At 47.4% G+C, this 24,795-nt stretch overlaps 1 protein-coding gene across 4 annotated transcripts; it reads left to right on the forward strand.

Annotated features, from left to right (window-relative positions):
• The first annotated feature begins 5,807 nt into the window (after positions 1–5,807).
• Positions 5,808–24,414, forward strand: CERS5 (ceramide synthase 5). Of its 4 annotated transcripts, none has more exons than XR_008435217.1 (11): positions 5,854–6,572; positions 11,381–11,486; positions 13,453–13,583; positions 14,806–14,863; positions 15,387–15,437; positions 15,995–16,087; positions 17,347–17,475; positions 18,059–18,165; positions 20,401–20,557; positions 21,502–21,599; positions 23,187–23,276. XR_008435217.1 is itself a non-coding variant. In XM_053967594.1 (11 exons), exons 1-11 carry the CDS (start codon positions 6,373–6,375, stop codon positions 23,337–23,339), a joined length of 1,215 nt encoding a protein of 404 aa, XP_053823569.1. In that variant the 5' UTR covers positions 5,854–6,372; the 3' UTR covers positions 23,340–24,414. The 4 variants fall into 4 exon arrangements, 3 of the variants coding, with proteins under 3 accessions (XP_053823568.1, XP_053823569.1, XP_053823567.1); XM_053967594.1 differs by having other exon boundaries at positions 21,570–21,599; positions 23,187–24,414; XM_053967593.1 differs by lacking the exon at positions 21,502–21,599 and having other exon boundaries at positions 5,808–5,923; positions 23,187–24,414.
• Positions 24,415–24,795: the final 381 nt, after the last annotated feature.

A 24,795-nucleotide genomic window follows, 5' to 3' on the forward strand; every position in this document is an offset into this window, starting at 1 on the left:
ACCGTGCCCACTGCTGTGAGACCCAGTGCTTTGGACATGTTCCCACTGAACTCAGGCTGCTGCTACAGCAGCATCATGCCTTCACACATTTGATAGCAAAGAGTTGGAATGGCACCCAGGACTCGCCCCAAGAACTACCAAACAAAAAAAGGAGAGGGGGCAAGTGATTTAGAATAGTTCACTCCTTTCTAATACAAGCATACCTGGGTTTAAGCAGGGACACTGGGCTAATCATACTGGGGATTGGTTTGTAAGCCTTGTCTCTAGCAATTCCCACCAGTCTGCAAGCATCTTTCAGTAGAAAGGGGTAGATAAGATTTTAGAGCACATCCATGAGCAAGTCTGAGCTGGAACTCAAAGTACAAGACAAATACTCCCAAACTGGCCACCCATGGGGAAAAGAAGAAGAAAAGCAGATGAAACAAGTGCCATTGCAGCTGAATTGCCTGCATTTATCCCATGCACCTTTCTGTACAAAAGCACCTCAATTCAAACACACAGCTTAACAGCAAGGATTTAAAGTGTTTTGAGGGCATTTAAAGCCTGATTCCTATTACTTTCAAGGAAAGGCAGATTCTACATTCCTTAAAAATACAAATGGGGGTCTATTTGGGACTGTATCCTTCAAAAGCAGGAACGGCGGTTTAGAATTGCAAAACGGTTTCCATTGGAAAAGACCTTTAAGATCAGAGAGTCCTCCCAATAACCTGAGACCACTAACACTGCCAAGGCCACCACGAAAGCATATCCCAGGAAATGTCATGAGATGGGACATCCTTCTTGTCTCCTTTGTCTCCCCAGGAGCCCCTTGGAAAGAGAAATGCCCACACGGGCTTTATCCGGCTCCTTCCCAGACAGCCTTTCCCTCACTCCCAGGTCTCATTTGCTCTGCAGGCTTCACTAGCTCACTCAACTCAGAGGAGCCCAGGTGGGAGAAAACGCTGCCTGGCATGGGGCTGTCTGATCCCTGTCTCACCTTGATTCCATTTGCCCCGCTCCCTCGCCCATCAAGGAGACTGAAGGATCCCCCGCAACCCCATGGTACTGCAGCAGATCCCAGGCACATTCCCTCCTCCTCTCCTTGGTGGCCTCGGTGTGCGGGACAGCTGCTGCAGCACCGCTGCGCCTGCGTGTGAGCAGCACCCCAGGAGCAGCTGCACAAGTTCAGAGTCTGAAGCAGAATCCTCAGCGCACACAAATGACAACTGCCATTTCAGGGACTGACAGGAGAAGCTAAATCCATCTGCTCACTGCCCTTTCTAGCCATGGCCACGCTGATGCAATTGGAAGAATTGCCCCCAGCCAGGAAGCTCTCAGGTGGAAGACAGGAGCAAAAGCTACACGTTTCTGAGGTGCTAGCTGACAGCGCCTCAGGTTTTCCTTCCAGTTTCTAAGGGGTTTGGACTATTTTTACCATTTCAACACTTTCTGTGCGTCCCTGTGAGTAAGCACCACAAACTCTCTCCCTCAAAGCCTTGAGGTAATGCCAAAGCAGAACTTGTTCATGCTCTTTTCTCCTGGTGATTTTATAATCCCATCCAGACTCTGATAGCAAACCCATGCTGTAGACAAAAGACTGACCTTGGAATCATAGGGCACTTTCTGGCTGGGTGTTTTAATCTGCTTTTCCAAGGCCTTGGGCTGAGCACAGTGAGGCCGAGGCCTGGGGCCCTCGAGATGACCCCAGGGGGTCATGTCTTCACTAGAGAGGCAGAATACGGAGCTCCGGAGCTGTCCGAAGGGAAGTGCCGGTTCCCGGCGTCTTTCGGCAGAAGCAGCGCTCCGGAGCGCACCGCTGCCGCTCCGGTCATCTGTGCGCCAAGTATCCGCTTCTTCGCCTCCGGCAGCCAGAGATCAGGGTAGCTTGCAAGAGGCGAAGAACGAAGCCACAAAGAAGCGGGCTTGTGTGCCCGCTACTACGAAGAGCTGGGCAGGAGTCGGCAGAGAGCACGGCCATCTGCCAGAAGTTTGCAGGTTGCCCAGGTGTGGTGACGCGCAGCTACACGAAGGGCAAAAGGCTTTGTGAATTTGAAGTTAGAAAGTTTCGTTTCTGTATTCCCCTGAGCATTCATCCCTCCCCTGAGTTATTCTCATTGGATTTGACCTGTAATGTATTCAGGCTGGACACTGTCTCTATTGGTTTTACCTTATCACCTCTATTCCCTATAAAAACTGTAACCAGACCCACGCCCAGGGTCACTTATCCCTGCGGCGTTCGAGCAATACAACTTTCATCGAACTGCACACAGGTGTCCTCTCTTGGTCTCTTTATCTCGGTCCTAGTAGCGCTCTCAGAGCAGCACTGCCCGTGTCACAGCGAACCAACTGCTACCTGGTAATCTCGGCAGAGACCCAGGGGCAACGGCGTGTGTGGCCTACCACCGGCCACCCACGGTGGCCGCTGGCCGGTGCCTTGGGGACGGAGGCCCCATAGGAAACAAAAGGCAACACCCAGGAAAGAGCAGTGTCCTTGGAATGTGCAGCAAATCCAATTTCTTGGCAAGATTGGGGTAAGTGAGCAGTGCTGGTAGACTTTCTCCTTGAGAACTGGAGCGGAAAAGCTTTTCGCTAAGATGTAGACGACTAGAGAGGCAGAATACGGAGCTCCGGAGCTGTCCTAAGGGAAGTGCTGCTTCCCGGCATCTTTCGGCAGAAGCGGCGCTCCGGAGCGCACCGCTGCCACTCCAGTCATCTGTGCGCCAAGTAGCCACTTCTTCGCCTCCAGCAGCCGGAGATCAGGGTAGCTTGCAAGAGGCGAAGAATGAAGCCACAAAGAAGCGGGCTTGTGTGCCAAGCTTGCAGACTGCTGGAGGACAGTGGCTGCCACTCTCCTGCCTCAAACCTGTGCTGCCCTGACAGTCCCAAGGGAACCCTACAAACTGACATCAGGAACCTGGGCTGGACACTTTTCTTTCACAGGGAAAAGGGCCGGTCTTTTCTCCAGGGGCCTGTGGCCCTGAGTGGCCGGCCACCTCCAAAAAATCCGAACAATCAAGGATGTGTCCCAGACCCAAGCTGCCCCCACCTCAAACCTGTGCTGTCCTGACAGTCCCCAAGGGAACCCTACTGTTATATGTAACAGGTATAATTCACGCCATTTTTAGCATGATATATATAATATTAAATATTTGTTAGAATGTACCCTTTTGCATTAGAAGCCCCCCCCTTCTCAGGCAAAACCAGGTGTATGTTGAAACCCGATTCACAAGCAAAAGGATGTGGCTCGCCAGGAGATGGGCCTTATCTGAAGCGATATGGAGACACTCAGGCGCTGATCATCGCGTGAACGACCCGAGATGGACATCAGGAACATCCCCCGGGCTGATACATGTGAATATCATGTTCCCATAAATTTCATCAAGGGTCTCAGCAACTCCGGACTGTTCTACCTTGTCGCTGAGAAGGAAATCTCATCAACTTATGGGACTCTGAATGAAACAAAGGACTGAATGCCGAAATCCTGGCTTCAGGCAAAATTTTCCCTATAAAAATCGCTTGTACCAGGATGGTGGTGTGGGAGCATAGAGGGAAACCTCTGCTGAGGCTGACTTCTGTGTCTCGCACCCAGCGCCGATCCCGGGCCCAGCACTGTCCTTTTCCTTGTGGCTGGCTAAGTTAGATCTCTACTGCTAAAATAACTTTTTTTTTTTTTTTAATTCGGCTGGATCATTTTTCATTTAAAACACTACAAACAGACATCAGGCACCTGGGCTGGCCACTTTTCTTTCCCAGGGAAAAGGGCTGGTCTTTGTCTCCAGGGGCCTGTGGCCCTGAGTGGCCGGCCGCCTCCAAAAAATCCAAAAAATGAAGGTTATGTCCCAGACCCAAGCTGCCCCCACCTCAAACCTGTGCTGCCCTGACAGTCCCAAGGGCACCCTGCAAACTGACATCAGGAACCTGGGCTGGCCACTTTTCTTTCACAGGGAAAAGGGAGGAATTCCTTCCCAAAATCCCCTCTAACCTTGACCTCTGGCAGTTGAAAGCCACGGCCCCTTGGCTTATGATCTAGTCCATCTAGGCACTCCAGGTCTCTCTCCATCTTTCCTGCAGCTGCTTCAGGGACTGGAAGGCCACAATGAGGTCACCTCAAATAATCTCTTTTCCAGCCTGAACAATCCCAATTCTCCCAGCATTTCCTTACAGCAGAGCTGCTCCATCCCTCTGATCCTCCTGGTGGCTCCCCTGGACTCTCCTGCAACTCCACATCCTCCCTGTGCTGGGCCCCAGGGCTGGGGCCAGCTGTGCAGGTGGGGTCTCACCTGAGCAGGGCAGAGGAGCAGATCCCCCCCTCCTCTGCTTTCCATGCTGGGGACTCAGCCCAGGCTCGGGGGTTTCCTGGGGCATGTCCAGCTCCTAAAACCCTTCTTTTCAGGACTGCTCTCCATCTGTAAAACTGGAGGGAAAAGATGGGTGAATTCCCGGTGCTCCTACTGGAAGCCAGCCCGGGCTGGCTCGGGTGCCCCACTAGGTGACACTGTGTGTCCGTGGTTTGCTGCTCGACTCAAATGAGCAGTTTCTGCTCTCAGATTGAAGAGGGATTAGAACAGGGCTGGCAAAAGGAATAAGGACATGCAGGGATTTTTCACTTCTATTTCTGGCTCCAGGTGGCTCTCAAGGGCAGCTGAGGACAACTGAGGGTAAGTTATTGTCACTTGAGCCTGAGATGGGTTTGGTTGCGAGAGAGTGGGATAAGAGCCAGAAGCAACGCAGTGAACGTTCTGCAGCAGCATGAGGAAATGTGTATGACATGGATATTGAGAAGAAGGGAAAAGCCTGCTTCCTAGTTAGAAGGTGTTAGCAGTTCCACAACCTACTGCTCGTTTTCCTTTCTTTTAAACGGAGAAGTAAGGCTTGCTTTGTACAGAGGAAAAACTAAAAAACCTGATGTGCAAACCCAAGCTGCTTTCTGTCACCTTTCTCTGTTCCAACAAAATCCATTTAATATCAGATTTCCTCAAATTGCTAAGCAACCAGAGATCTCTCTGACTGGAAATTGTGCTATTTGAAAAGGGAGGGAAGACCATTTGTCGTGGACTTGGATTTATGGAATATGCCAACTGCTTGTTTCTAAGGAAACACAATTGAATTTTACTGTGTCTTCCCAGTTACGTGATACTGAAGCAATACTCGCTGCACTTCTCAGAGACTTTAATCAGAAAAACATTAATTCTAGTTAAATCTGAGGCATTTGTGAGTCTCCGACATACAGGGGCCCGCATCCAACTGGAACACCTTCAAGGAGAGATTAGTACATTGGATACTTCTAAATAAAGTCATTGATTAAAAAAAAAGAAAAGGTGACTAAATCATAAATCACTCTATCCTTGAATCTATTAGTTATCATAGCATTTGAGTGCTTAATGGGCCATTTAATCTATTCTCCACTGGACAGGTGCCAAAAGAGACATTACGCTAACAATGGATCGTTTGCTGCCCTGTCTTGCTGCCTGGAGGACTTTTACCAGTTAAAAGCCGTCTCTGCTTGTGGAAACCGCGAGGGCTCAGCAGCGTGCGAAGCATCAACATCACGGCCGTGACATGGCGGAATTGCTGGGGTGTCCTGAGCAGGGCCAGGAGTCGGACTTTGATGATCCTCGTGGCTCTCTTTCAACTCAGTATATTCTGTGACCCTGTGGCTCTGTCATTTTTTGGCTCTGGCTGTGTGACTCAGTGGTTCTGTGACTTTTTTTTTCATATCACTACGGTTCCATTCCCTGAGGGAGCGCTGCGAGGGGGGAGGGGGGCGCGAGCGCTCTCCTCCCTCACGAGGCCGCGCGCCGCACGGGCTGGAGACCGGGGGCGCCGCACTGCGCATGCTCCCAAGTAACGGGCCGCCCGCGAGGGGCCCGGCGGAAGCCTCAGTGAGCAACGGCCTCAGCCCCGTGAGCGGCGGCTGCGGTGAGGGGCGGGATGAGGTGTGGCGGTGAGCACCAGGACCTCGTTTTGGCCTCGTTTGGTGGCTGTGGCGACCGCCAGAACTGCGGTCGGCGGGAGGGGCGGTGCGAGGCGATAAAGGGCGCGGCCTCCTCCCAGCTCCGCACCGCCTGTGGCAGGCGATGCAATCAGAGGAACGGTGATGTAAAAGAGAGGGGCGGTATATTCCAAGCCCGCCCCTTACGGGCCGTGGCCGGGCGGTGAGAGGCGCGGCCTCCTCCAGCCCCGCCCGGCCGTGTCACTGGCGCCCGCCCGTGTGGTGGCGGCGGCAGGGCCGGGCCGGGGGCGATGAGGGGCGCGGCCTCCCTAAGAACCGCGCCCCCGAGGCAGGGGCTGCCACCCGATTGGCTGCTGCCGTGATGAGCGGGGCGGGGCTAGCGCTCGGCCGCGCCCCCGTGTCTGTGGCGGCCGCCCGAGCGCGGCGGCGGCAGGCGGAAGATGGCGGCGGCCGCGGCGGCGGCGCTGCGGGCCTGGTTCTGGAACGAGCGGTTCTGGCTCCCACACAACGTAACGTGGGCGGACCTGGCCGGCGAGCCGGGCCCGCCGGGCAGCGGGCTGCAGTACCCGCGGGCCGCTCACGTCCTGTCCGCCTTCCCGCTGGCGCTCGGCATCTTCACCGTGCGGCTGCTCTTCGAGAGGTGAGCGCGGGGCCGCCCCCGGGACGGCGGGGTCTATGAGCGCCGGGCCGGGCCGGGCCGGGCCGGACCGGACCGGACCGGACCGGGCCCGGGGGAGGGGGGGGTCGGCGGGGGCTCCCCGCGCCCTTCGGGGCCCCCGCCAGGCCCTTGTTGCGTGGAAAAGGGACATTGTGTAATCCCGGGAATCTGTCGCGGGAGTCGTATTTGTCGCGACATGCACAAGCCCGTGGGGCTCCACTGCCCTGGGTCTGGATAACGAGAGGCCCCTCCATTCCGGCGGTGCTGAGGTAGTGCCAAGAAAAATCCCATGATTTATATAGGAATTCACTTTTACTCCTGCTCCTACCCAGGAGAACCTCGCTGGGGTGAGGGACAGAGCTGGCGGCTACTGCTGCTCTTGGCTTCCGTGTGTACTTTATTGTACTTTCCCTGAGTTCCTGGATGAGGAAATAGGGCTCGTTCACATGGCCTGATGCATTATTAAATACTTGGTGGCTCTCCCTCGTCTCAGGCACGATGGATGTGAGTGCGGATCTTCATCTCTGCCCATAAACAGGTGTAATACGGGATTCCTCATTTACCTGGGCATCCATAAACACGTGAACTCAGCCCTGGGGCAGAGGTAGATCCGTGTGTGGTGTGGATCTGCCAGAGCCACACGCAGTGTGTGGGTGGCACAGATATTAATTGGTAAAGCAGCTTACTTAGGAAACCCTTAGGTGAAATGGACCAAGACACCCTGTATTGCTGTGCAGGTAGTTCATTAAACATTGATTTAATCTTAAATTTTTGCCTTGAAAAGGCAGAAATTGGACAGGTTGGATGGATTGGAGCAGTCTGGATTAGTGGAAAGTGTCTCTGCCCATGGCAGGGAGTGGGACTGAGTGAGCTTTAAGGACCTTTCCAACCCAAACCATTCCAGTATTCCATAAGTATTTCTAAGCATGAAAAAGGCGGCAGGACTAAAATGAGTGGGAATTGAGTTGGGTTTTTTTCTTTGGATTTTCTTTAAGAACTGTGAATTTTCCTGAGCTTTCAGAAATTAAGAAGAGGTGGTTGGGATGAAGTAAAAAGATGGCAAATATGGAGGAAAATGAAGCAGGTCAGCAGAGAGGTGAGAAACTTGAGAGGCTCTATTTTCTCCATGCTGTCTTTCTGCCCTTAGGAAAAAAAATGCTTCAGAAAACCAGTGCAGAGAACCCAGGAACACACGTGGCACTGCCCAAATGCCATCTCAGCTTGGTGTGCTACTGCTCCTGGCCAAACCTTGGTACTTGCCAGGACATAAGGAAAGGAGGTTGTGAGACGCAATGAAAAGAATATTGTAGGGAGGTTCCTAATTCAGGTGTCAGTCTGGGGATGAGGTGCAGAATATTCTCTTTTCCTGGAGTTGGGGAAGATGCACTATACCTGATGGCACAGTACTCCAGGCAGCATTTACTTTGTCCTGATAATGTCTCCCTGGTTTATGAAATTTCTTTTGTGGTGTTAATTTAGGGTGGAGTCAAATGATGATTTAACTCCTGAGCCTGCAGAACAAAGCCCAGAGGCCAAGGTCTGGTTCCTGAGGGGGTTGTTCCTGATCTCAGCTGTGTCTCAATGGTGTCCCAAAGTGAAAGCAGATTGTCACAGCCCATCTCAGGCAGTTTCAAGTGTGTTTATTTTAAAAGTACATGTCTTTGAATAAACTCCTTTCTGTTTCTTCCAGCCACTTTGAACATGTCATAAAAGCTCAGCTTTGTCTCAATAAACTCCTGTGGTGCATTTATCCCAATTCAGACTTTGATTGTGTCAAATGTCTCTTTTGACACACATTTCACAGTTGGACTTGGTGACTCAGAATGTGAATTACGGACTCGTGCAGCTCTTTTGGTTGAGCTGCTTCTTTTCTCTCTCCTTTTGTAGCTCCTCAGTGTGAGGAAGAGCTTTGTGCTACAACACTGACACATTTCTGTTACTTAGAATTCTTCTAAAAACTACCTTTTACATCATGACATTGACAAAATAATCATTAGTTTGTCTGTCTGTGGGCAGTTTATGACTGTAGGGGTGAGGCAGGACTCATAGAGGAAGGTAAAGACAGTGGGAAGTGAGAGGGTGAGGATTTTTGTCCAGTCAGCAAAGACTTCTGCCCATAAATTTGGCTTTATATTTTTTATCCTTGATTATCCTTTTGAAAAAGGTGATTTGAGATGTTACTTAATCAGGTCTATTATGGAATGAGGTGGTTAAATCTTAACACAACAAAATTGAGAGATTATGGAAATACAAACTCAAAGAGTGCATATTCAATAAATCTCACTTTGGAGATTGTTCTTCCTTTAAGAGCTGTGGTAGGAAGTCACCAGCCAAATTGGAATGTTCATAAAGATTCTGCCTTTTTGTGAAGCACAACATGTCTGAGAACTATTTGTTCTAAATACCAGTCTGTGGACTTGAAAATTGGTTTTAAAATCAGTGTGTTAACAACTAGTGTCAAAGAGGTGGCTGGGTAGGCTGGGGTGTGAGCTGATCCCTGTTGATAAAGGTTTAATAGAAGTGTTTATGTGATGAGAATTTCTTGCTGGAAGGTGTGGCAGTAAGTTGACCTTGGGTATAGTTTGTTGCCATTGAGATTTCTATAAAATCATAAAACCATTTAGATTAAAAGGGTCCTTTCAAAGCCACCTCATCCAATTCTCTCCTCAAAGCAAGGCCAGTGTTCAGGCAACTCAGGTTGCCTGTGGAGTTCAGTTCAGTTTGAATATCCCCAAGAATGGAAATTCTGCTTCTGGGCAGTATTTTTTCCTATTTTGGGGGTTGTGCAGAACTTTGTCACTGTGAGATTCAGTGCAAAACACATCTGAAAACCTACTCTGGGACCAAAGTGCCACAGCAGTTTGAAGTGTGAGTTTACCTAAGTAGCGGGTCAGCTTGGGATTTTCCTGTCTGAGCAGGGGATTGACCACTCACTTCATATTCTACCTGCAAGTTCACGTGTGAACTTCTGTGCTGCACTTGTGGTATATCCTGTAGGAAAGCAGAGTATAAAGCCATTTAATACTTGATATTTTTTACATTTTTGTGGGGGTCTTGCCAAATGTTTCATAACATCAGGACATGATTTCTGGGTGGTGGTCTGGATTATGGCGGAAGCCGTGAGCCTTTGGAGCCAAGCTCAAAGGAAATCACTCCTTCCATTTTTTTTTTTTTTTTACCTGTGGGCGTTGAAATGTAGTTTAGCATGTCCAGAGACAGGAGCAGAGCTGGGAAGGGTCTGGAGCACAAGGAGAGGTTGAGGGAGCTGGGAAAGGGGCTCAGCCTGGAGAAGAGGAGGCTCAGGGGGGACCTTTTGGCTCTGCACCACTCCCTGACAGAGGGGTCAGGTTGAGCATCAGGAGGAATTTCTTCATGGAAGAGGTGGTCAGGCCTTGGAAGGGGCTGCCCAGGGAGGTTTGGGGTCCCCAAAACTGGAGGTGTCCAAGGAAGTGGCACTCTGGCCTGGGGACAGGGAGGGGATCAGGCGCAGCTTGGACTCGATAATCCTGGAGGGATTTTTCAACCTGGGTAGAGACATAGGAAGAACTGGGGCTGACAGGGAAGCCTGAGCCCACAGTGTCTATAATTTGTTTAGTGTTTTCTGAGAGCTGTGTGACTGATTCATTTGGGATCAGTCACAAGCTGATCTCTAATTCCTCAAGGGAAAACTCCATGACCTGGGACTGTTCTTAAACACAGCCACAGATATTTGTTCCTGAAGCACTGAGTGAGTATTCCTGAGAATAATTATTGTTGGTGGACTTAGAGCCATGATTCTCCTGAATTTTAGTCTTTCCTTTTAAACACAAGGAGAAATTGTAACAATTGTGGTTGGAAAAAGCAGCATTTTCTGCTTGGTGGCACTGGGAGGCTCCTAAATATGTGTAATTTCAGTTTAGCTCTCTCTGAAACAATCTCTCTGTGAAAGCAAAATGGTTTTAACGGTTCAAACGTTGTGTCCTTTTCAAAATCAGTTTGAGAAACAGGTTCTTCCTTAAAATAACTGATTAAAAGATACTAAATTTTTCTCCTTTAACCCCCCCCCCCTTTTGCCCACCAACAGGAGAGGAACAATTCATATGTCAGGTAATGCAGACATTTCCCTTGGAACCCTGAGCCCATTCTGACACAAACGTGGTCATTTTAAACCTGTTTATATTTGTTTTAGTTGCAAACCCAGGCTTGTTTCCAGAGTCTGTGCTATAAAATCCAGAAAGAGTTAAATCAGTTTGGAATACACAGAGCACATGGGATAGATGAGATCCTGAGATCAGGGATCTTTCAGACTGGGGAACTTGCATCTTCCTGTCTGTCCTGAAGGAAACAAGCCACTTTCTTTTTCCCCCCACAAAAAAAAAAGTTACTTCTGGGAGCTGTGTCACTTGAACTTCCCTTTTTTTCTGAGCTATGTGACATCAAGGCCTATTTTGGAAACAAAATGCTTTGTTTTAGGGCTTCATCTCCAGCATTTCTGTTCACAGCAGACTGCTATCAGTCTGTTGTTTTATTGCTGAGGAATGAGAATCTCCCTGGGAGCACATTCAGATCCTTACAAGCCAAGGGCATTAAGATTTAATTTTTCATCCTGGTGTGCACAGTATGTGCTGTCTGAAGTTACCATACGGACTAATAAAAGAAATTTCTTCACCTGGGAAGCAGTGGAATGGAAATTTCAAAAGATTTTTCACCAGGTTTTGCAGCTGGTGACAAATCCAGGTCCTTGTGATTCAGGCAGAGGAAGGAAATAAATATCTTGTTGTAATCCAGCTCTTTCTGGGCAATTCTTGCAGGTTTATTGCCAAGCCATGTGCCATAAACCTTGGCATTCAGGACAGTGGACCTCACAGAGCCCAGCCCAATGCAATTTTAGAGAAGGTGTTTACATCCATCACTAAGGTGAGTCATGTTTCAAATTCCACCTCCATTCCAAAGGGAATGGAAGCCTGGAAGTGTCTTGGCGGGGGGGGGGGGGGGGGCTCTTGTTTCCTCTTTTCTGGATTGAGATGCACATTTCACACTCTGCATCCACATGTGGGCTCATTCTGGTTTTATTTTGCCTCTGACATGTCCTTCTGGTAGCAAAGTAAATTCCCTGTATGGCTGAGCCATGGCTTTGTGCACAGAAGAATCTTCTTTGGGATACAAATGTTCCCCTGATAGACAGGCCTGAGCTTCCTTTAGTTCCCTGCCTTTGGTCCAAGTTGTACAGTGGGGATTCTTGGTTTAATAAGAGATTTCCCAGCATCTTCCACTTTTATTGGGAAAGTGTTCCTCTTTTTCTGGAGCTCAGTTCCTTTTCTGATTTTATTGGTTTTATTGTGAATGTCTTCCTCTCATTTTTGCCATTTACTGTAAATTTGGACAGCAGTTGTCAGTGGAAGGGGATTATTCAGGGAGGTGTTCAGTCAGTGAAGGATGTCTTGATGAAGGTCAGGACATTTAATGGTGGCAGGAGGTGTTTCTTTGGGTTGTTTCCTTCTTTCCCTTAAGCTCACAAGCCTACAGCACTACAGAATTACAGAATCCCACTGCATTTTATCCAACATTGAATAAGTGCAATAGATTTTCATTAAAGATAACGAAATGGAAGGTTTTCTGTTGAGGTTTGGTGATGTTGAACCTCATCTACTGGAGTAGATAAAGGGAAATTCTACAAAAACCTCAAAAAACTTGCCTTGTGAGAAGATTAAAGTTTGAGGCATTTGGAATGATGTGTGAACTGAAGAATCCCCAGAATCTGATGCCCTTTGTTGGGAGAACTTTAATGCAAGGGATGTCCTTGAAATTAATGTTTAGAAAATCCAGGAGGTCACAGGCTGTGTGGAATTTGTCTGGCTTGTGAAACTTTTAACTGTCCCAGTGTGCTGTGGCTGCTGTTGGGTTTGGAGGGTCAGGCTGGGGGTGGCCCTGGTGCAGGGGAAGGATTTCCCTGCTGCTCTGAGCTGGGAGCTCTGAATTCCCCTTGAAGGCAGGTGCTTTCCCAACTATTAAACCCCAGGAAGGTGCTGAGAGATGTGTGATGGATTGACAGGACAGTCATGGTCTCAACACTGAAAATCAAATTACTCTGATTTTGGTTTTTAGCTGAGCAAACTGATGATTTTTTATTAAATCAACATTCTGCATAGCTTTTGTGGTTGATATGTAACTCAGATAGTAAAATGTGTTTATCATCTTTCAGTGTTAGAGCTCCCTGGCAGAGCTGGTCTGAATTATCTCACTCCTGGGCCATTATAGAGGGAGCTACCAGGTTTGGTTCACTTTGATAAATCCATTTGTGTTCATTCCGACAGGTGGAGAACAGGGATATATTATATCTATATTTGTCATGGAAGTACTTCAGTCTTCAAATATATTTTAATTTATAAACTTTGATAACAGAAATAACACAATTTCTACAGTGCCCTTATGGAATATACAAATATCTACTGTGTTAAACCAACTCTAACTTGAAAGTTTCCCTGTCCTTGCTGTGAGTAGCAAACCTTAAACATCTTTAGCTTTGCTCCCGAGTTCTGGGCTGTTTGAATTGATGTGCAGCTTTAACAGGTAGGACAGGACACTTTAACACCTCCTCCCCCCAAATTAATAGACAGAAAAGTCACGTTCTTTGTCTTAATGTGCTGTCAACTGAAGAAATAGGTGAGGAAATGCTCAACCAAAACCATTCTGAGTAATTAAGTAATTAGTCGCTTATGAGGGTTAAACCTGAACAACCATTTGTGGCAATGGGTTCTTGCTTGCAGAGTCTGTGGTTCCTTCCTGGTGTGTTTTTTGTTATCTGTGCATTATTTCTGTCATAGTGCAGGACTGAAAGTAGCTTGAGGAGTGGGAGAAATGACATCTTTTCATTTTCCTTCAGTCTCCAGATGGAAAAAGGTTAGAAGGCTTGTCCAAGCAGCTGGACTGGGATGTCCAAAAGATCCAGCGCTGGTTTCGGCATCGGAGGAACCAGGACAAACCCACCACCCTCACTAAATTTTGTGAGAGCATGTATGTTTGTGCAGAGGGGCTTCATCTTAAAGCTCTAGCTGGGCCTGGGGGCAGCTGCTCTGCCAGACCATGGTCAAAATTCCTGTAAAGCAAACGAGGGCAGTTAAAGGAGGTTTTAGAATTCTAAAATACTTTGTGGGCATGCCTGAGAGACCAGAATGGGGTACAGGAGTCAGTGCTGGGTGGCTTTAGACACTGGGCCAGGTCCTTCATGGCACTTGAGAGTGTCTGTGTGTCCCCGTCTGTGTCCACTTCTGTGTGTCTGTGTGTGCACATCTGAGTGTCCATGTCCATGTCTGTGTGTCCATGTGTCCGTGTCTATGTCTGTCCATGTCTGTGTGTCCCTGTCCATGTGTCCCTGTCTCTCTTTGTGTCCATGTCCCTGTCTGCATGTCCCTGTCTCTCTTTGTGTGTCCCTGTCTCTCTTTGTGTGTCCCTTTCTCTCTTTGTGTGTCCCTGTGTCCCTGTCTGCATGTTCCTGTCTCTCTTTGTGTGTCCCTTTCTCTGTGTGTCCCTGTCTCTCTTTGTGTGTCCATGTCCCTCTTTGTGTCCGTGTCCCTGTCTGCATGTCCCTGTCTCTCTTTGTCCCTGTCCGTGTGTCCCTGTCCATGTGTCCTCATGCCTACACTGGCTGTAAATCCCCTAGGATGCTTCTGCACAGCCCCATTCCTGCCCAGAGCTTGTTCCCATTCCCACCTTCTGGCTTTCCCAGTCACAGACACTCCTTGGCTTCCTTTTCTTCTCTCTTCAGCCCATTCCTTGTTCCCCGTTCCATCCAAGCTCCTGCAGTTTTCTCTGTAGTGCAGTAGAACCTCAGTATTTTTTCCTGACTTGTTTCTCCTCTGCTGGTTTCTTTCCTTTCCAGTAACTTTCAATTCTTCCCCCAGTATGGTTTTGTCTACCTAAAGCCACAAGGTAAGAGGGAAAAATACATACATTAGGATACCTCTTGGTGACAACAGCTTTGCTTGTTGTTATCTTGTTGTCTCTTAAAGCATATGAATGATGTATGTTCACCCTGAGTTTCAAACCTGTTGATGCAAACTCATGTGTGATGTGAAAACTCTTCATTAGGTTTATGTTACCTGAAATGTTTAGAAATGAAGGTAGGTGAAGGCTTTTCAGATGTCAAATTTGGGGGTTTTCCCAATTAATTAATTTTACAAATGCTAACCAAAAGCTGATTCTGTGTCCTAAGTTTATTTTTTACTTATTTTTCCAGGTGGAGATTTACATTTTATTTCAGTATATTTTTTTATGGAATCAGGTTTCTCTGGACGGTGAGTTGCTCTGTCACCCACGTTGTTCTGTGTGGTTGCAGTTGAATGATCCCTGATTTGGGATCCTGGGGGTTCTGTTAAAGACCTTGTTTACACTATAGGGAAGCTTCTGTACAGATCTGTCATTTTGGAGATAATAGAAAATTATTTGATGTGTTATCCCAGAATGCTGGGGAAAAAAAGGTGAGTTTTGGATTTTCTTTACTATGGAGAACTGCTCCTTTTTTCCTCTTTCCCTCTTGGAGGGATACAAATTCACCTCCTTGGGTCTGTATTATTATTAGAGCTGTATGATTATTCTAGAAGTTTCCATTGCAGCAGAACTCACATTGACAGCACAAATTAGACTTTAAATCACTAGGGTTTCTTAGAGTAAATGTAGTTTGAATGGCAGAATGAAGGTAAAATTTCAGTGAGGCAGTACTATAGTGTCAGGTGACTGGGGAGGAAAACACCCAGTACAAACTGGGGTTTTATATAACTTCTTATTTATATATAATAAAAAGCTACCTATTCCCTTTAGGCACCCTGGTTTTGGGACACACGACAGTGCTGGTACAACTACCCTTTCCAGGTATGAGAGAAACACTTCCTAAATTCCAACTTTTTGAACAATTGCAGTTTTTATTTTTGTTATTGATACTGGATTAAAACTCTGCCATTTACTCTTTTTGCCTTTATATCCTGGTTAGGTTTGGCAACAGCAGGGTTTTCTCAGATACAGCTGACTCAGTCACTTTGTTTATTTGCTGCTGAGATTATTAAAAGTGGGAGAAAAAGGCATAAAATCATAGTGGTAATTTATTTATTTACTGTATAGAGGCCAACAGTCTGTTCCAGAACCTGGTTTTCCTACTCCAAGAGGCTTCAGCAGGAGTTATAAATATTGACAAGGGAATTTACTCCTTTGGAAGAAAGGCTCAAACACACAATTATATTTGTGTGAGTAAGCCTGGAGTAAGATGCCTATTGCTTAAGCTTGTTTTTATTAAACCTGAATGATTTAACTTATGCCTCAGCAATTCTGGAGCAACAAAGCAGGATGGAAAAGGAGGAAGGAAAAAAGTTATTTTAATGTAAATTTTGAATTATTGTTTTCTTGTAACTGTTCTATCTCTGTCTGTTTTCCAGCCTCTAACATCCAGGCTTTATTATTACTATATCTTGGAGCTGGCCTTCTACTGGTCCCTCATGTTTTCTCAGTTTACAGACATTAAACGGAAGGTGAGATGAACCAGAATTGCATTTAGCACTCACTAGCTTTAATAAAATCAATAACAATAGGTAGGACTAACAAAAAATAGGAGTGTGCCTGGCCAGAAAAGCCAAAATGTAGTGATAATTTTGTTTTCTTCCTCATTTACACCTTTGTGAGCCCTGAGAAAAAGGGAGGAGCAAGTCTGACCTGGTGTAACCTTGAGTTCCTTTCACCTTCCAGGGGACAAAACAGCTTCACTCAATACCTCCCAATCAAAAGTTAACAAATCATTGCCTAAAAATAGATTTAACTGGAAGGCTTGCAAGAAAATGAGCTGCTCAAAGCAGTAGCTTGCTGAAGCTGCTGAGGAAATGGCAAATGCTAAGGAAATTATAAATTGGGTTTTGAAAGGAATTTCTCATCTGTGTGAGGAGCAGATGATGAGTGGTTGCAGTTGCTCAAATCTAATTCTGTCATGCTGCATTCCAGGATTTGGTTATTGTGGCTGTTGGAGAACAGTCCCCAGTAAATCCTGGCTTATTGCTTCCTTTACATGAGCTGCAAAGCAGCAACTTATCCCAATTTTTGCACTGGCTGTTAAAAAACAAGTTTACCCAGGCTTTTTTCTGTGCTGAAATATTAGCAGGTGGGGCACTATGGGATACAGTGGAGCTGCAGACAGGGAGTGATGAACAACTTTTGGGACTGTGTTTGTAATGTTTCATTTTGACTTCTAACAAGTGGATGACATTCCCCACGGCAGCAGGGTGAGGTACAGGGAGCCAGGGGCTGAAGTGCAGACCAGCCCTGAATATTGTGCATTGTAAACATTTTTTATTCTTCCTGCTGAGTTTACCTGGTGTTCTGTGCCTGCTCTGCCCTGGCAGGGTTTGGTCACTGCACAGCAGCAACAGCACTTAAATGTGTCTCAGGAGCTGAGGGGACTTCAGTGTGTCTGAGAAACCAGAAGGAGATTAAAAATAAGGGTCATCTTGTCCTCTGAATCATATCTGTGGGGTCTGCAGGTACAGTTGTGTGTGTGCCAGAGAGACTGTGCTGATCCCTGAGCAGGCAGAGCTCTTGACTTCAGCAACACCAAAGCTGAGAGATCTTTCTGGAAGCTTTTGTGGATATGGTGGGAGTGTGATGAGCTACAGTTGCTGTGGAGTCAGAGCCTGAACCGAAGGAATCCTGTGACCCCAGTGACTCAGTTAGGTGGCTCTTCCAAACTTCTTCATTTGTGTGACAACCAAAGAATCTTCATTCCTGGTTTTCCTGTTTCCAGGACTTCTTGATCATGTTCGTCCATCACTTGGCCACAATTGGACTCATCACATTCTCGTACATGAATAACATGGTACGGGTTGGAACTCTGGTGCTGTGCCTTCATGATGCTTCAGATTTCCTCTTGGAGGTGAATTTACTTTCAAATCTTTGCATCCCTAATGCTGGTGTGATCTCAGGGGAACAAGCTGACATCCCCGTTCTTGATGAACTGCTTTAAATGTGCCATGAAATTTGTGCTGCTGATCCTGCCTTGTCAGCTTTTCCTCCAAATTGCTTGGGTGCTGAGAGTCACAAAACCATGGAATGGTTTGGGTTGGAAGGAACCTTAAAGATCATCCAATTCCACTGTCGCAGGTTGCTCCAAGTCCCATCCAGCCTGACCTTGGACCCTTCAAGGGATGGGGCAGACACAGCTTCTCTGGGTAACCTATACCACCAGGGCCTCACTACCCTCTGACAGGGTGATTGTATCCTCTGACAGTTTGAAGCCATTCCCCCTTGTCCTGTCACTCCAGGCCCTTGTAAATAGTCTCTCCCATTATTCTTGTAGGACCATATAAATAACAGGATAAAAATACTATACAATATAATAATCCCTCTTTGTTCCAAACTGTACAAATGTGACTGAGAGTTTTTTTGCAGCTTTCCAGCCAGGTAATTACAGAAGTACACAAAGGAAATTATATTTGCATGTTTATTGTCTCTTGTAGGCTGCAAAACTGGCCAATTATGCCAAGTACCAACGTCTGTGTGATGCTTTCTTCATGCTCTTTGGGGTTGTGTTCATCGTGACCCGGCTGGGCATTTACCCTTTCTGGTAAGCACCTGGAGCTGAGAGGTCTTGGTTGTTCTCCCAGTCCTTTCAGCAGAGCCTTTGTTTTAGACTTTTCCCAAGCATTCCAGCTGTCCCTTGAGGCAGCCTGAAGCAGACATGGCCCAAGTGCTGTTTGGGGCGGGAGGTTTGAGTAGGCACATGAAGAAGTCTCTCCCCAGTCATCTGAGGGACTGGAAGAAGAGTCCAGAATCCCATTCACAGCTGCCCCTCCCCTGCTGCAGTGATGACAGAGTCAGACAGAATCTGCTCTGAGGGGCTTGAAGGATCCTCTGCTTCTCTGAAGAAGTTCTAGAAATAATTACAAGTGAGGCACAGTCTCATGAGGTCATTTTTGTTTGTGTTTGGCTTAGTCATCGCTGCAGTTTCTGATTCTTAATGACACTTCAGTCCTGTCTTTGTGTCGTGACTATTCAGAGCCTGAAATAGGTCTGAGGTTTCTTGGGAGGTAAAACCCTGGATAAATGGCTTAGAGAGAATCATCCCATAATGAGATTCCCTCTCACCTCAGTAGGTCAGACCTGGAGCAGTGCTTTGGTTAATGAGCTGTTGTCCATTTATTGTGTGTGGTGACAATTTGGTTACACCGTTTTACTGCCTGCATTGATTTCCTAGGTGATGAACACCTGGCATTCCCATTCTTTTTGGGTGCCTGGTAGGCAGCAACAATCCTTTCACTTTAGGATCAGGGTTGCAGTTAAAGCTCTTGCTTATTTTCCAGTAAAGGCATCAAAGGACTCTGGATGAAAAAAGACCTATTTCTTCATAGGCTCCTTCCAGGGACAAACTAGAGAGTTGCTTTAGCAGCTGCTGTCTGTCATGAGGAGATGCTCTTACCTCACACCAGTGCTCAGCATCCTGTAAATCTTTAATGTGTTTTCCACTGGCTGTAATGCCACTCCTCAGCTTTGTAGAGGAATCTGGCAAGCTGCAGCAGCACTGCAGACCCTGTGCTGTTTCACTGCATGTGTATTCCCTTCCCTAATTAGTAATGTAAAACGTCAGCAGATCTCTGGAATTGCATTTAATTCTTTCAGAAACCTGCTATGAGTTAAATACTTCTGGAGCTCCCTTTTGGGGGATTTTGGTTCTTGTTTGAAAGGCTTGTTTTGCTTTTCTTGTGAGATGTTAAAAGCTGTGTGAAATTAATGTGGTTGTTAAAGGTCTCTCCATACCTCTCTGCATCATAAAATCTAAAGTGTTTATTAAATTGCTGAAGGACTGGCAATAACTCCCAGCAACAAGAACAGCAAAACAGTAATGAAAGAAACACAAAGCTTGGGCCATAAAGCAATTTTGAGTCTTCCAGCCTGCCCAGAGGAATCTATAAAACTCTGAGGGAAGAGAAGAGCACCCAGGAAGGGAGGGGGGCCTTCTGGGGACAAAATTCCTTCCCGATCCCAGAATCTTTGAGATTGGAAAAGCCCTCCAAGACCACTGAGTCCAGCCTGTGACTGATCCCCAGAGCCGTGAGTGCCATGTCCAGTTGTTCCTTGGGCACTTCCAGAGATGGGGACTCCACCACCTCCCTGGGCAGCACCTTCCAATGCCTCGCCACCCTTTCCATGAAGAAATTCCTCCTAATGTCCAACGTGAACCATCCTTGGCACATCCCTCTTGTCCTGTTGTTGCCTGGGAGCAGAGCCTGACACCCCTCCCAGCTGCCTCCTCCTGTCAGGGAGTTGTGCAGAGCCAGAAGGTCCCTCATGAGCCTCCATTTCCCCAGCTGTTCCAGCTCTGGACACACTCCAGCCCCTCAATATCTCCCTTGCTGTGAGGGCCCAGAACTGGACACAGCCTCACAGTGCCCAGCACAGAGGGACAATCCCTGCCCTGCTCCTGTGCCCACACTGCTTTTGATACGATTTTTGATCTTTGAATCTGGGTGAAAGCTGCCCAAGCAGGAAGGTGTTAATGGTTGTTTTGGTGACCAGAGCAGCCTGACATCACTTCCTCTGAAGTTGTTATAAATAAATGCTTGTGCTTTGGAGAAGAAAATTGGCAGCAGATCTGTGTGTATAACCAAATTGCAGCGCATTCGCATATTCTGTTTTGTTGCTCAGTTCAAATGCTTCTAATGAGCTTTACTCAGTCTCCTGACTCTGGCAGGAGCAGAGCAGCAGATGCTCAGTGAGACACAAATTGTTGTGCATCTGGCCTGGCACCTCCAGTCAGAGCTGAGCACAGCTGATCTAAAATGTGTTTCTGGATCTCTTTAAGGATTTTGAACACAACCTTGTTTGAAAGCTGGGAGTTGATTGGTCCCTACCCTTCCTGGTGGCTGTTCAACGGGCTCCTGGTGACCTTACAGGTCTTGCATGTCATCTGGTCTTACCTCATCATCCGCACAGCCTCCAAGGCCCTGGTGAGGGGCAAGGTAAGGCTGAGGGAGGCTTCTGGGTCCTCTTTCCTACAAGCCCCATTAAGGAATCACGAGAAATTGGGCTTTTCAATGAGGGCTGGTGTTGGTTCTTAAGGGACTTTTGTCAAGAGTTCACAAAAATGGTGGTTTTTTACTTTAATTGCTCTGCACTTGTGAGTTCCCAGGTGTGTTCAAAGGCAGGGAGTCTCTCCTTGGCATGCAGGGGAATAACTCCATTTTCCAGTACATTCAAATGTCCTAAAATGGGGATTATGATATTCTTGCTGTGCACTCTGGAGTTTAAGGTGGTAGCAGGCTCTGTTCTGGACAACAGGATGAATATACAGGATGTTTCCCAACTTCAGCTGGTCCTTGGGATGTGCTGGGGATTGTGCTTCTTCACTGGCTTCTGTCTGCCAGTGCAGGCACTGAGCTCCAGCACTCAAGGAAAGGGTTCCCAGCGATGAAGTGGAATTTGCTGGTTGTCAAAAATCACAGAATGGCCTGGGTTGGAACGGACCTTAAAAGATCATCCAGGCTGGACAGGGCTTGGAGCAACCTGGGACAGTGGAAGGTGTCCCTGTCCATGGCAAGGGGTGGAACAAGGTGAGCTTTAAGGTCCTTCCGACCCAAACCATTCCATGATTCTATGAAACCAGCAAAAAAGCTGATTTAGTAGCACAAATACTTTTTCCTATCAGATATTGATACTCTGATCTGAGTTTCTCTGACAGCTCTGCATTATTTTGTGTTTGACTTTAGCTGTCCCTACACATGGAACGTGGCCTTGAAAAATATAAATATTCTGGTTGACTCTGGGGGCAAGTAGGTTTCAGGGTACAAGCTCTTCATCTGTTCCCCACAGCTGCTACTACAAATGCCTGATTTTCATTCTCTGCAGCTGTTTCTGTATCCTGAGTTCTACACCTTTTCCCTTTCCTTGGTTCTCTCCTGTCCAGGTGACCTAGCCAGAGAAAGGACTCTAAGCTCTGTCTTCTTCATTCTTTTCTCCTTTTCTCTGTGCCAGATTGGAGCTGGACAGTTTCACCCTGTGCATGTAAGTGTGACCTGTGTTTCTGTTTGTTCGCTGAAACACGTCTGTGTCTTGGCCAAGACAAAAGCAGAGCCCTGGTCTTGGGGCTTTGGTGCCTTCTCCTTCTCTCCCTGGTCCTGACAGAGTGCTAAAATACTATTTTTTCCAAAGGTCAGAGCAGTGTCCTGAGGTCTGTTCTCACCTGCTGTTACCTGCCTGCACAACCTTCACTTTGTGCTTTTACATACCCACACACTCCAATTTCTGTCTTTGCTCCTCATCAGCACTGCACTGAGGGGGAGAGGGCAGGAGGAATTTACTCCTTTTAGTGAAAAGGAGTGAAACAGTCACTTCTCCCCCAAGAACAGAAAAAATGTCCAGGGATTTCTGCTTCCTTCCAGTGACCCTTTGAACTTCCAATATAGCAGGAGATCGGGGAAAGATAGCAAAAGTTCTGGCAACAGGCAAAAGCCAGGACATCCAAAAAGCTGCTGGAGATCATTAACTTCACCTGGCTTCCAGCCAGATCTTCCCTGGAGTTCAACCACTTCCTGCTGCTGCAGAGCCCTAACTCTGACTCCAAGAGAGCAGAGTGAAATCCTGGAATCCTTGGAAAGCTGCAAGCCAGAGAGCTGGCATGTGGAGTTACTGAGGCTGGAGATGGAGGGGAGTGAGGAGAGTGAGGAGCTGCCTTGGGCAGAGCAGGGGCTGCTCTCCAGGTCCAGCTCGCTCTGGGGAGGTTTGGCTCTGGCACCTATCACCACCCAAGGTGTGTGTTTGCAGCTGGGGCCGGGTTTATGGGCTCTTCCCTTCCCCTTCTGGCTCTGCAGGGCTGCCCTGCTGTGGCACTTGGAGCAGCTGGCACCACACTCCTGGGAGGGTTCAAAATCCCATGAGCTGGATTTGCAGCCAGTCTCTGAACTAAGGCATGCTCTGTAAGCAGATCTGGATCCCTGGGCTAAGGCTCCTCCTGTTCTGAGCGGGTGTTTGCTGGATCAGACACTGCCTTTGTTCTCCATCCCCTGTCCAAACAGGCTCCTGCTCCTAAATGGGATCTCCCAGATGAGGCACAGGCTGTGGGAATGGAGGTGCTTTGTTGGAGCAGTGATGTGATAAATAAAGCTGGTTAATTTTTAAAATAGCAAAGCTGCTCCCTGTAGGACAAAATGTTCTCTCTCAAACTGACACATTCCTGGTTTTTGGTTGTCAGACTCACTTGTGATCGTGACATGAGAAAGTTTTTATTCAAAACAAATAATTTAGAAAAACGGCCTTTAACTGACCCAGAGAGGAGCCCTTGGAAGACAAGAACAATGCCAGATCTGTAATATCATCTGATCTGGTGAGAACAAGAGTGAAGTGCTTTCACAGATACACAGAATATTTGGAAAATGGAGCTCATCTTTCCAAATTGTCTTTTTCAGTGTCTGTGTCTTGTTCCTAATGTGGTGACAGGCTCCTTGGGAGCTTGAACCGAGCCGGACTCAAATGTAGGCAGTAGATGTGAATGAACGTGGTTCATCGCATGGACACAACCTTCTAATTGCTGGTTTCTGTCAATTTTTCAACTCCCCTTCTCTCCCACTCCCCAATTCCATTGGCAATGTTTAGGTATCCAAAGATGACCGCAGTGACGTGGAGAGCAGCTCCGAGGAGGAGGATGTGACTTCCAACAGCACAAAAGGAATTTTTAGCACTTCCAGTAACGGTTCCAACCGCCTGAACGGCCACGTGGCCAGTGGCCAGTGGACAGGAGAGGAGTAAGGCCCTGGGCTGGCCTTGAGCAAACACGAACTTCTCTTTCAATATCTAGTTGTGTTGAGCTCCACATTCCCAAGTGATCTTTAATCAAAAACCCCTTCCCCAGAAACCTCCAGCAGACCTGAAACAGGCACAACCCTGACCAGTCAGAGGCTTTGCACAGCACAAGGGATGAAGCCAACGACCAGGGCAAAAACAAAGCTGCAGATTACACTTCAAGCCATTTTGTACTTCTAAAGTACAAGAAAACACCCCTGAGTCCTGTTGGTATTTGCAGAGGTGTCTTTGTTTGTGACAAACTGGCTTTTACTGGGATCAACACGAGGCAGAGCAGGTTTGGACCACAGGGTTTGGTGCTGCTCAGTGACGGTTCACTCCCGGCAGGTGCAGCAGCTCTTGATGCACTCCAGAAGCCACTTCAGAGCACAGAGAACGCAGGTTCCATGTCCCAGCTGCCCTGGGTGAGGCAGAGACTCTGCTCCCAGTGGAGCTTTGAACTGTACTAACCCAGAACCACTGCTCTGCCTTGCCCCAAGGTGCTGGGGAGGTCCCAGCTGCTCATCTCTGTTGTCACCAGGGACCAGGCCAGCATCTACTGCCTCTTTTGGCGCTGCAAACCCCTCTGAAGTCTTGACCAAAGCCTTCTGCAAGGGGGTGGGGGGGGTGGTTTATTGCCCCTGAGACAACCAGCATAATCCAGGCATTTAAAATTGTTTTCTTCCTGTTGCAAATTGTGGTTTTGAAGATTTCTCTAGACCTACTGGATTCAGTTGGCTAAGCTGGGATCAGAGGGAGGATCAGAACTGGTAGGCTGGGATTAACTCTCCAAAAAATGAGATGTTTTGGTCCTGTACTCTGAGACAAGAGATTGTTCCTGCTCTGATGTTAGAGCTGTGGAGGAACCCAGGGCTGGAAGAGCAGCCACGCTGTGGGCTTTGCTTCTCTTTTTTTTTTTTACTCACTGGTACTTGGGGGCAATGGAATGGTAAATCAGGAGCAGAACTTTGGAAACTTCTCAAGTTGTTACCATTTTATACTGTTGTTTACTCTTATCTCCAATTAAAAGTTGCTTCAGAAACCTGGGGTGATGTGTTTCATCTTGAGGAAATAGAACAAAGGACAGTGTGTGTCTATCTCTGAGCACCTGGGCTGTGGCCAGGAGCACAGGAGAAACAACTTTTTGGAAGAACAGAAGTGATGGACTCGTGGAAGGTATCCCTGCCTATGGAAGTGGGGTGGAAATTAGTGACATTTAAGCCCAGACCAGTTTATGATTTGGGGGACACCCCACACCACCACACCAGCCACAATCTCTGATGATTCTTGTTACAATTAAACAATAATTGTATCTAATTACTAAGCAAGCATTACATCTAACAATAATATAATTTATCATATATTGATTACAGGTGCCTTTTCACACAATCTAGCAAAGACAAGGCCTAACATTTTCCCAGGG

This window comes from Vidua chalybeata, chromosome 30 (genome assembly GCF_026979565.1).
Source record: "Vidua chalybeata isolate OUT-0048 chromosome 30, bVidCha1 merged haplotype, whole genome shotgun sequence".
Lineage (NCBI taxonomy): Eukaryota > Metazoa > Chordata > Aves > Passeriformes > Viduidae > Vidua > Vidua chalybeata.